The following is a 13259-nucleotide window of genomic DNA, read 5'->3' as shown; positions in this document are numbered from 1 at the left end:
GGACATATAAATATGAATAAGTAAGTAGTTCTTTGGTGAGATGATGGCATGGTGAAAATGATGTTTGAGTTGGTTTTGATAGGTCTACAAGTAATATCTAAGAGAGTTACATGATCTACAATAATTTACCATTTGCTGGAAATTAGGCATAGATGGCTGTTTCATGATACTTTAGATGAATGTGATTAGTTGACTACGTTTTTTAGCTCAAAGTTGGGGTAAGAGAACGGGTAACATCTAATGTTAACTGAATGCTAACTATATGCCTGACTTTGTAACTAAGTGCTTATAATCTGATTACTTTATTTAATCCTCACAGCAACCCTATTAGATAGGAACTTTTATTACCTATTATAGATCAAATAACTGAGCCTTAGAGAAGTAGCATCATTAAAAGTCACATAGCAAGTGAGTGGTGTCGCTAAAATCGGAATCAGGAAGTTTGAACTCAGAGCCAATCTCTTAACCACTCTCATGGTTATTTTGTTAATAAACTAGAAATAATAGGAGTTGAAGTTGTCTCGCACTTAGAAGTAAAACCAACCTTTACCTAGAGAATATCTAGATCAGTAAAAGGTTGGAAGTGAGCATGAAGGGCTAGTTTCTTGTAAAGTTGAATTTTGGAGCTATTATAAAGAAAAATATGTACAGAGTATAATATTTTAAAATTTGAGGATATTTTGTTTTTAAATTCTTAAATTTTAGAAGACTTTAAAAATATTCTTAAGTGAGATTTCATTGCTTGTATAGACTTGTGTGAAGACAGACTTCTGCTGGGTTTTGATCCTGGGTCCTCTACCTACTAGTTTGGTGACCTTTTTGCAAGTTACTTAAACTCTCTGTGCCTATGATTCCTTACCTGTAAAATGAAGGGAATAATAGCTTCTTTGTCATTAGTTGTTGTGAGAATTAAATTATTCAGTACATGTAAAGCACTTAGAATAGTATTTAATGGCATGTGAGGTGAGGTGGTGGTATTATTATTACCATTGTTTATCCTGTTTATATCACATTTATACCACATGGTCATCCGTCATATTAATGAACACCTTCCACTGATGGAAAATTAATTCTACCTCTAGAATCTAATAACTAGTCCCTGTCTGTCCCTAATCTTATTTTCCTTTGCTTCCTCTTTTTCAACTACTCACTATGTCCTTTTTTATACTTTATGTAACTTGTAAGCCACCTTCAACCTTTTTTGGAATAAGGTGGAATATACATAAATGCATATAAGCATCTTTATTTCTAGAATTTAGCTCTGTTAGTACATTTTTTTTTCTTGTCCACAGATACATTTTTAGTTCTTAGTGCAGCAATTTCTAGTCTTAATAAGTAAAAATTTTGATGAATAAATAAATGACTTCAAATTTGTCAGGAAGTTTGTGTATGGCTATTATTTTCTGCTTGAATTTTCCACATTTTCTCTAGACCAATAAAGATCCAATTTTCATTGTTCTTTCTTAAGAATGGTACTTATAACTGAATAAAATAATTCATGTGTGGTTTGATCAGTAGCGAATAAGAGGGACAGTAATACTTTTGACTCTTGGTGTAATGCTACAAGTCAAATATGTTGCCATTAAATCAACTCACTTTCCCAATTCACATGTCTTTTTTAAAAAAGTATTACAAGATATTAGATGTTTCTCTTTTAAACATTTTTAGCATTAATTCTATAATTTCAACATTTAGTATAAGTTTGCTAATGTCAATTTCATATTTCTTCAATTCTATAAGTGCAGACGAGACCCAGCTTTTCTTTTTCTGTTACATGTGTTTTATTTGTCAGCCTAGTAATATAAAAGAAAATGAATTTTTATGTCTTAAAATTTACCCTTAGTGAACGCTGCATCTTCTAGTATTTATCACTTTTAAGAACCAAACTGTTTTTTAAGGGAATTTGTCCTGAATCCCACTTCATAGTCATTTGCTCTGTTTGGCTTTTCTAGATTTGAAATTGTCTTTTCCCATTTGCAAAAAAAAATTAAATTTCTCTATGTGAGTTTTAATTTTTACAGCATCTTTCACTTATCTGTAGTGAAATTTTTATCAAAATTAGTTTTAGACTGGAAGACTTGAAATTTTTTAGAGTAGCTATACTTTCTTGCTAGTTAAATGTTTGGTATTATATTGTCTTGTTGTTAGATACAACTTCCCACATTATCATTAGTGATTTTTTTCTGTTTATTTTCAGCTGGTTGGTGGAGAATTTGACTTGGAGATGAACTTTATTATCCAGGATGCTGAGAGTATAACATGCATGACAGAGCTTTTGGAACACTGTGATGTCACATGTCAAGCAGAAATATGGAGCATGTTTACAGCCATCCTACGAAAAAGTGTTCGGAATTTACAGACTAGCACAGAAGTTGGGCTAATTGAGCAAGTGTTGCTGAAAATGAGTGCTGTAGATGACATGATAGCAGGTATGGGATTATCTGACAGGAAACGTATACTTTAAATGTTTATAAAGATTCACACAATTCTGTTTATATTCTATAAACAGAATTTTATAAATTCTTATTTTAAAATAAGTACAAATGTCTGGAAAATTTGCCTTTTATATTAAGAGAAAACCTGAAGAATGGAAGATGACTTCTGTATTAGACAAACATAATTACTATTTTGCTTTTCCAGATTTTAGAAAAATCTCAGTAATGTGGAATAAGTGCTATGAAATCTATTGGAAAAATGAATAGTACTTTTCTTTGTAGAATTTAATTAAACCTTCACACAAGTAAAATATCACACTACATGTCACATTTCTATAAAATTATCACTTTATTAAAAATATCTGAGCTCCATGTTCTTCAATCCAGCATATATGGAAATATGACAGGATATGCTAAAAGCCTTTTAGGACAAGCATGCTGTAATTTTTGGAAGTGTCCATTTTACTTTGATATTTTTTGGAGGAACTTTTGTATTACGATAAACACAGATAGTTGTGGATTAGAACATAAAATTTGCATGAAATTTCAAGCTAAAAATAGTAATTTTGTGCTTGTTCTGTGTTATTTCAAATAATAATTTTGACATCTGTAATTCTTCACCGTCAGTCCTTTACCCACCTGCAAGTCCATTTTCCTCTGTAGTTAGATGAACATTAGTAGAAAGTTTTTGAAAGGTGCTCCTGGAACAACAGTTTCCAAAAATATTCCCAAAAATAAGTTTAGAGTTTGAAATGTTGATTCTCTTAAGCCATGGATTTTCAGCATAAGTTTCTTCTGACATGAAAGAGTTTTTCACAATTCTAAAAGTACTAATAAGACTCCTCACAGTATCATCTTATGATCTTAAAAGTAGTTGAAATACTAGAGCATCCTCTATAATATTTGATTTTTGCATAATTAGTTATAATACTGGTAGAGCAAAACATTAAACAGGAAAGAATGGAATGAAGAATAAAGATGAATGCTTTTTAACGTAAACAATATTTCAGAATTTTTGTTTTTCTTATAGAATATATTAAAATCATTTCTAATGGCTTTCAAGGTGACATATATCTCTATTTAGAATGATTTAGCATTCTCTATATTGGTTACTAATGGTTAACTTGATGAAAAAGAGTTTCAAATGTAAAACATCTTTTTAATGAAGGTCTGGTACCATTTCTGTAAATTTTAGTGTTAACAGGAATTTATTTGTATAAACTTACATGTACACATATTGTATAGAACATGTGATCTTTGAATCTTCATATCTGGGTTTAAGCCCTTGATTTTTTCTCTTTAGTTTTCTTTTTTGTAAATAAAATGTCTACTTTATAGAGTGTACTTTAGAAAATGAGCCACAATTATGTACATGTACATACTAGTTTATTGGTACATAATTCATAAGCACTAAGATTGAGGTGATAGTAAGCATGATAATAGCACAGAAGCTTATATCTTCGTGTTTTTTATTATATAAAGCTTCTTAATTCCTTTTCCCTTTATTCTCATTAGTGATAAAATGGATAACACAAAATTTTCACTTTGTTATTTTAAGCATTAAGTTTTAGAAAAATACCTCTACCTTACTTTTCAGTAGAGAAATTAAAATTTAGATAATATACTAATGAACCATCAGTAACCACCAAAACACTACTAAGTTTTCACTCTTGAGTGTTTTGTAGCATGCTAAGTTCAAAGAGGTTCTTTTTATTTAATAATGTGAAGGTTTCACTTGAAGGTGGTTGAACATCTATAGTAACCTGATAAAAGAATTTCATAGGCTTAGTATTTTTCCTCCTTTAAAAATCTTGTACAGAAAAGATCTGTTATAACAGATAAAGAAGATCTGTTATAAAATTAAAAACTGAGATAGTTGGTTATGTTATCTGTATAATAAATAAGAAATTTTAATAATTATGTAATTAAATACAAATATAATAGATCACTTTTGTGTCATATCAGAAATGAGGTAAAGATTTAGAAATAGAAGTTCTTTTAAAATAGTCCTTATAGGCAAACCTTTAAGAAATATTCTTTGAAGGTTGCCATTGCAGCTAATTACTTTAAAATGCTTTATATTAACTTAAGAGTTTTAAGGGGCTTGGTTTTTATCTAGAATTCTTAGATGCAGATCTTCTGACTAATCTGTAATAACTATGAACATATTTGGTACTTGAATGGTGAATGACCTTTCCTTTAAAGATCTTTCTTTAAAATGACATTTCCACAGTTACAGTTTTATCATAGAGGTTACTTACTTCTAATGGTGTTAGGTAAAAGTCTGTCAACTATTTATTGATGAAAATAACCATATTAAATTTCTATTTTAAAATACATATATAATAAATATTTTTAAAGTCTTAAATTCCAGCCTTTAATCTGATATTGTGTAATATATATCAATAACCAATTATTTCAACTTATCCTAACCTAATCTTTTTATTAATTGATGATAAATTATTTAGAATGTATATGTGTATTTATTGTAATAACTTGTACAGTATCTTTAATTCTTAGGAAGTGCTTTAGAAATTGAGAAAATGAAGTATATATTTAGATGTGTAATTTCTTACAAAGAATAATTGATAGAGGTACTATTACTCACAATGTCCACAGATGAGAGAGTAATCAGAAATAAGAGATTAAATGTATGATTTTTCTTATTGTTCGGTGAGCTGACGTGTCTCTTATATGCACATAAACTCATTATCATAATGGATATCACTAGTCATGTGTTGAAATGGTACTTCCATTTACAGAGTAATGGGTAAGGGTGAAGCTTCTGGAGCCATACTGCCTGGGCTTGAATTTTGACTCTACCACTTACTAGAATGTGTTCTTGGGCAATACAGTTAAGTTATCTGTGCCTCACTTTACTCATTTTTAGAAGGGGATATTAATAATACTTAACTCAGGCTTGTTATGAGGTTGTGACGTTAATGCATGTAAACCACTTGGAATAAAGCCAGGCAAGGAGTAAGTGTTCACAATTGTTGTTAATGGCCAACGAATATTTCAGGAATATGTTTTATTAAGAGTAGATAATTCTAAAAGAAAATGAGGTCAGCCATCACTCTTACAGTTGAAAACGTCAAATTTACATTTCGTTAAATTGTTACAAGGTTAAATTATTGTACTTTTCTATATTTTTGCCTGCCTTTCCCTGTGTATAGCAGATGTGTGTGTGTGTGTGTGGGTGGGTGTGTGTTCTGTGAATTTATGAAATCTGTTTTATATAATTCTTCTGAGAACTTAATTCAACTGGTAATTCTGGTAGGAAAATCCTATAATTAAAATATTACTTTTTTGTTGTTTGATGATTTAAAAACTGTTAGTTAGAATGGCTATTCATGAGGACATCTAGCTATGTTAGATATCCATATATATGTAGAAATAACAAGATAACTTTTGTTCTTTCGAAAGTATATTACCTTGACAGATGGCAGCTCATGACTAGAGTTCAGAATAACTTTATTTTCCTTTGAAGATCTTCTAGTTGATATGTTGGGGGTTCTTGCCAGCTACAGCATCACTGTCAAGGAGTTGAAGCTTTTGTTCAGCATGCTTCGAGGAGAAAGTGGAATCTGGGTAAGCTGTGGTCAGAGGGAAAAGTATTTAATATCTGTGCATTAATATTTAATGTTCAACAGTTCATCTCTAGAGAGCTATAAACTTGAATTTATAATGGAAATTGTTCCTCTTAAACAGTTTAGTAAATGATTTAGAATTAATTTTCTCTCTAGTTAGTAAACAGTCCAGTGGTTAACCTGATGAATTAGGTATTTTTTTTTCCCTAAATTTGTACAGTGATATTTCTTTTTCTTGTTTCCTCAGCCAAGACATGCAGTAAAATTATTATCAGTTCTTAATCAGATGCCACAAAGACATGGTCCTGATACTTTTTTCAACTTCCCCGGTTGTAGTGCTGCAGTAAGTTTTAAATTCATGTGTTTATTTTTATTTATTTATTTTTAAGTCAACTCTATGAAGATATAACTTATATACAGTAAAATTCACCAATTTAAAAAATATTGTTTGGTGAGTTTTGAATAGTTCTGCAACTACCACCAACAGTCATGATTTAGAACAATTCCATCACTCACCAAAATTCCCTTGTGTCTTTTTGAAGCAAGTTCCCTCTCCCTAGCCCATCCCTTGCAACCTTTGATTTATTTTGTGTTTGTATAATTTTACCTTTTCTGGAGTTTCATATAAATATAATCATATAGAATGTTATCTTTTCTGTCAGGCCTCTTTTAATTACCATAATGCTTATGAGATTATCCATGCTGTAGCTTTTCAGTAGTGCATTCTGTTCCTTCTTGTTCTGAGTAGTATTACATTTTTGGATATACTACAGTTTACCCATTCACTAGTTGATAGACTTTTGGGTTTTCAGTTTTTGGCTATTGCAAATTAAAACCTCTATGAACATTTGAACATAGATCTGCAGGAATGTTTTCTTATCTCTTGAGTAAATACAAAAGAGTGAGATTGCTAGGTTTTATGTTAAGTGTTTAATTTCATGAGAAACAGATAAGTTGTTTCCCCTAGTGGAAAATTTTGCATTCCCATCAGCAACATATGAGAATCTCAGTTGTTCTGCATCCTGAACATTGTGTCTCTTTAATTTGAGGCATATAAATGGTTATGTCATTGGAGTTTTAACTTTGTGTCACGCTTATGACTGATGTTGAGCATTTTTTCTTGTGTTTATTGGCCATTATTGCATCTTCTTTTGTGATGTTTGTGTTTAGATCTGTTAAAACTTTGTGTTTCTCAGTATCTTAAGAGTTCATTATATATTTGGGATATAAATTAATTTGTCAAACATTTTCTTCCAATTTGAAGCTTGTCTTTTTATTTTCTTAACAATATTTCTTGAAGTACAAAAGATTTTAATTTTGATGAAGTCTGTTTAAAATTTTCTTTCTTGTATGTAATATGCTTTTGTAATCTAAGAAATCAGGATCAACCAAGATCACAACATTTTTATTTTTCTTATGCATTCTACCAGAAGTTGTGTTGTTTTAGCTCTTACGTTTAGGTCTGTGATCCCTTTTGTGTGAGTTTTTAAAATACGGTGTGAGGGAAAGTTGGAGGTTAAGTTTTGTTTGTTTTACATATGGATATTGAACTGTTTCATAACCATTTGATGACGACATAGTCTGTTCACACTGGATTATGTTAGCACCTTTCTTTGAAAACTATCTGACCATGTTTGTGTGGATCTATTTCTGAATATGCCAATTCACAGAACACAATGTATCTTCCTTTATTTAGTATTCATTGATTTTTCAGTATTTTGTAAATTTCAGCATTAAAGTCTTAAACGTTTTTATTAAATTTATTTATAAATATTCCATATCGTTTTATGCTTGTATATAGAAATGCAATTTTTTTGTATATTGACTTTGTATCCTGACCTTGCTAACTCACTTATTAGTCCTAGCACTTTTTAGTAGGTGCTTTTTTATTTCATTTTATACCTTTTTGCACTGGCTAGGACCTTTAGTTGAATGACACTATTTTGACTTATTCTCAGTCTCAGGGAAAGCATTAAGTATTTCACCATTAAGTATGCTGTTAGCATTAGGTTTTAAGACATGTCCTTTATCAGGTTGAGGAAATTCCTTTATATTCTTATTTGCTGGGAGTTTTTAAAATCATCACTATGTTAATATCAGTGTTAATTTTGTCAGCTGCTTTTTTGATTTTATTGAAATGATCATGTGATTTTTCTTCTTAATCTTTGTTAATGTGGTGAATTACAATGATTGATATTTCAGTGTTAAATCACCTTTGCATTCCTGGATAAAAACTACTCGATCACAGTGTATTAACCTTTTCATGTAGCATGGATTTGATTTGATAACATATAGCTAAGAAATTTTGTAGTATTTATGAGTGATTTGGGAATGTATTTTTCTTTTCCTGTAATATCTTTCTCTGGTTTTGATGTTATAAAAATTCATCATAAGATGAGTTGGTAAGTATTCATTTCTCTCTGTTGAAGAGTTTGTATAGAATTGATAATACTTATTCTTGAATGTATACTAGAATTCCCAATTGAAGCCATTTGGGTCTGGAGTTTTGTTTGTGGGTAGGTTTAAACTGTGAACTTAATTTCTATAGTAAACATAGGGAACATTTGTTCTGAGGAAGCTTTGGTAGTTTGTATCTTTCAAGTAATTTGTCCAGTTAATCTAAGTTGTTGAATATGTTGGCATAAACTTATATGTTGATTGATTCACCATATCTTCTTATTAACTGTTTAATGTCTGTAGGATATGTAGTGATGTTTCCTCTTTCATACTTGTTACTAGATTTCTTTTTCCCAGTAGGTCTAGCTGGAAGTTTATCCGTTTTGTTGTTCTTTTCAAAGTACTAGCTTTCTTAACCTGCTTTATTTCATCATTTTAATCTACATAGTAGCATTGTAGAGAGTATGTAGAATTTTTGGCTAGATGAATTGTTTTCATTTCTGAATTCTGTAGTTCATTGCTGTGGAAGGCTAGTCCCTTAAAGTTTCTTGGCTTACTTTCAGGTAATTGTGAGACTATAATGAAATAATATCCTATTTAAGCACTATAAAGTTGCAAAAAAATCATGTATTTATTGCTCTTTGGTCATAATAAGTACTTAAATGTCCTTGCAATCTTCCATTTCATCAACCATTTCTCTAATTTTGTGTTTTTTTATTAAAATTTTGTTATTAATTTATTTTACGTTACAATTTCCACCAATCATGAAAAAAATAGGAAAGTTTAAAAAAACCACTTTCAGGATGGAAGCTAATAATTTTATGTATCAGATTGTTAGAATAGAACATATATAAAATATTCTTTATAGTACTTAGCAGAGAAAATACTGTCTCTGTCCCTAAGAGGTAGGAGTTCTCTTAGATGTAATAGTTCTATTTACATACATATATACATTTCTAATACATTTTACAGAACTGCTGTTGATCTGATAACCTGGTAGACTTCAGTCTAAGGTATAGGAAAGGAGCAAAGTGTTTTGACTGAAATGTAAGCAAGTTGCTGTTTTACACATAGAATTAACAAAAATTAGCTAAAACAGAAAGTGTAACTCTGTTTTAATAAATTGCCTGAGTTGCCTCAGTTAAGGTTGCAGTTCATCCTGTTTTTAGCCATTTGGCCATCAGTTGCCTGATATTTTTATCTGTGAATATTTTCTATCAACGTGTAATGCATTTTACTTACACACACACACACACACACACAATTTTATTTATATATTTTTAGTAGTGAATGTTTGAATTGTTTTTGCTCATGGGATATTGATGGACTTACCTATTCTCCTTTTCTTGGTTTTCCCTGCATCATTCATCTTCATGACGGGTAGTTTAGATCAAAAATATATGCTATGTAGAGGAGAAGGCAGGGAAGGAATTAGAACTTTTATAATCATTATTTCATTTGAGTCATACAAGCTAATATAAAGTAAATGATATTACTGTTGTTACATCAGTTGAGGAAACTAAGCCTCTGCAATGTAACATTGTTCAGTCATAAAGTAGAGACACAACCCAAACCAAAATTTGCCTGACCTTAAATCCACGTTTTATTTAACAACAGATTGGCTTAGTTTCAGGCATCTTACTTCTGCTAGTGAACTCCTGAAAAATTCAGATGGGAGCTGATTTTAAAATCCTTATAATTACAATGTTTTTGATAATCTGCTTCTGGATGACCATGAACCAGTGGCACCCTGGTAACAAGACGGTGCCTACTGGTTGGACCATTGCTCATAGCAGTGCCTTTGGATGATTAAAATTGTGATACCACTTGCTTTCTTTCCAAAATAAGCATATATACTAGGCCTTCTGAATTGTATTTTGTATTGTGGAGATGCCTTTCTATGCGCTATGCTGCCTCCAAATGAGCCATTTGGTAACATTTACTCCTTCAGAGAGCTAAGTGAATTCTACATGATTCATGTAAAGGTAAATGACAAATGTAAGATGGCATTTTACATGCTGTGTGGCCTCAATGGATATACTATTTAAATTTGCTTTTTGTGATTATGACCTATTTCATGAATCTGCTTCATTTAAGAAATAGTACACTGTTTCATTCACTGAAATAGTTAACTGAAAGCTCCCTATCTGAACATCAGAATCTTTTTTTCTTGCAAGGTATAGCAGATAAGAACATAAATTTTGGAATCAACTAGACCAGGAAACATTGACAGATACAGATTCCAGAGTCTTGTGGACTCACACAATGAGGGACACCCGGTTGTGGATACCAACATTATTATTAGGAGCATTATTTCCTAATACTTATATTTCTTCAATTTTGATTTGATTAATACCTCTACGACAATTATTTTTGGATTTGAAAGTTTAGCTTCTTTAATCAAGTGAAATATTACTGAAAACCTAACATAAACCATAGAAAGCTGAAAATTCTTAAACATATGTGTAAGGGACTATATATTAGTGAAATTGGAGGAGGACTTCTTGGAGTATAGTCTGAACTCTACTACGTATCTTCGAGATGAAACTTGATTTATTGAATATTTGAAAATTTAATGCTTCAATAGTCAACAAATAATATTAATAAATTAATAAGACAATAATTTCTATTTTTATATTTGTCCATGATTCTCTGATATTTATACAGTCACTGTTTTTAATCTATAAGAACCATATTTGACCTTAGTTACCATCACATTTTGTGTAACTGATACTTTTGTGTCTTTTTTCATTGCCTTTTAGGCAATTGCGTTGCCTCCTATTGCAAAGTGGCCTTATCAGAATGGCTTCACCCTAAACACTTGGTTTCGTATGGATCCATTAAATAACATTAATGTTGATAAGGATAAACCTTATCTTTATTGGTAAGTAATATGTTTAATTTTAGTACTTTTGTCTTAAGTATTTCAATTTTGTAAATATGTAACATAGTATCAGAGCAACATATTGAATAGAATAAATAAATATATATGTTAAAACTATAAATATGTAGTTAAGTTAGTTTATCTTACTCATTTTTTGTTGTTGATTCTAGGCAATTTACCTCACTTTTTTCCCTCTCAATTACAGTTTAAGAATCACGGGTTACAGACCTCCTGTCTCTAGTCTGCACAGATCAAATGTGGGTTCTTAGTGAATATGCTAGTCCCTAATCAAGGAGGGGGAAAAAACCAAACTCCTACCATATTTCATTCACTTTGCCTTTTTAGTTACATAGTGCTGTGAGCATAGTTAAGATATGCTTTAAAAATACTGATTTTGAGGAGGGGAGGGTATAGCTCAGTGGAAGAATGCAGTGCTTAGCGTGTGTGAGGTTCTGGGTTCAAGCCCTGGTACCTCTATTAAAAATAATAATAATAAATAAATGCATAAATAAGCCTCATTACCTCCCCTCAAAAAATCTTTTTAAAGATATTAATATTGATAACCAAGTGAGAAATTAATCAGGTAAGATTAATTATTTGGTAGATAACTGACAGAATATAGGTCTGTCAACCATGGGTTGACCTGTAAGGACTCAGAACTTGGTAATTTTAGTTTACTGTTAATGCTAAGTAATAAGAATTCAAACTTTCATTTACTGCCTTACTATGTACTGGGCATTAAACTGCTTACATGCGTTATCTCATTTAATACTTTCAGTGCTCTGAAATAAGACTGCCTGAGTTTAAGTCCTGCCTTTACTGCTTACTGTTTATCTTGTGCTTTGATATCTTCAGCAGTAATATGAGAATAACAATAGTACCTGTCACATAAGAATTAATGAGAGCACATTTTTGTACAATGACTGGTTCAGAAATGTGAATGTAGAAAAATGTGAGCTATTAATAGCTTATAAAATCTCTTATAAAAAAGATTATACATAGATAGTAATGAGGGGAAGTTTTAATGAACATTTGAACTTCTAAACATAAGTGAGGTTGAACTTGAGAAAGGTCATTTTGGGAGATCATACATTTGTTTCAATTATATTGTCATTTGTTGAAGCATTTACAATGTTTTAGTACTGTGATTGAATTCACAGCTAGGAGGAGTGCTCTTCTAGAGGAAAATAACTGTATTTCTTAGTCATATCTTTTTTCTTTTTTTGACTGAAAATGTACTCCTTTTCTTAATTGACTGCATAATTTATCATACTTGCCTCTTATTTTTTATGAATTTGTAAGCTATTTTCAAAGATAAAGTAGAATTAGAGAGCAAGTTGTTTTTAGAACATTTACTATATAAATGATTTCCATATTTGTAATTTTCAGGTGGTCATTGAAGGAATATTAAATCTACTTGGTAGGCTTTTGTTGCTCATTAGTTCGTTTTTATGTATTTATGATATTTTAAATTGAAATTTTAAAATATTCTCTAGTCTTCTGTTTTCCCAATTTAAATTCCTTCTTTTAGTTGTTCGACACGTTTTATACTTTAGTCTTTATTTGGTACATGTAATATCCCTTCTACTATATAGGGGAATAAGTTTTATTTTTATAATTTTTTTATATTATCATATAATAATAATAATTTTAGATATATTGTTTTTTATATTAGAGGGTATTATACTATTCTCAGTTTTCTTTACAGTTTTCGTACTAGCAAAGGAGTTGGTTACTCTGCTCATTTCGTTGGCAATTGTCTGATAGTCACATCATTGAAGTCCAAAGGAAAAGGTTTTCAGCACTGTGTCAAATATGATTTTCAACCACGCAAGGTAGGTATAAGTAAATATATGTATTGAGAATGACACAATTCACCATTCCCATTGTCTTAAAACTCACTTGTTATGACTTCTGTAATACTCTCTTTTATTGGTTTCTCATGACTGCTAA

At 30.5% G+C, this 13259-nt stretch overlaps 1 protein-coding gene across 10 annotated transcripts in view; it reads left to right on the top strand.

The window, feature by feature from the left end:
- NBEA (neurobeachin) overlaps positions 1-13259 on the top strand; it is a 536625-nt gene that overhangs the window by 57999 nt on the left and 465367 nt on the right. For all 10 annotated transcript variants that reach the window (XM_032496317.1, XM_032496318.1, XM_032496310.1 and 7 more), the window contains exons 2-6: positions 2198-2429; positions 5926-6026; positions 6273-6368; positions 11185-11306; positions 13015-13141. In XM_032496317.1, coding sequence (XP_032352208.1) covers positions 2198-2429; positions 5926-6026; positions 6273-6368; positions 11185-11306; positions 13015-13141 — 678 coding nt within the window. The remainder of the gene's footprint in view (positions 1-2197; positions 2430-5925; positions 6027-6272; positions 6369-11184; positions 11307-13014; positions 13142-13259) is intronic.

This window comes from Camelus ferus, chromosome 14 (assembly GCF_009834535.1).
Source record: "Camelus ferus isolate YT-003-E chromosome 14, BCGSAC_Cfer_1.0, whole genome shotgun sequence".
Taxonomy (NCBI): domain Eukaryota; kingdom Metazoa; phylum Chordata; class Mammalia; order Artiodactyla; family Camelidae; genus Camelus; species Camelus ferus.
This window is presented reverse-complemented; position numbering and strand designations above follow the sequence as displayed.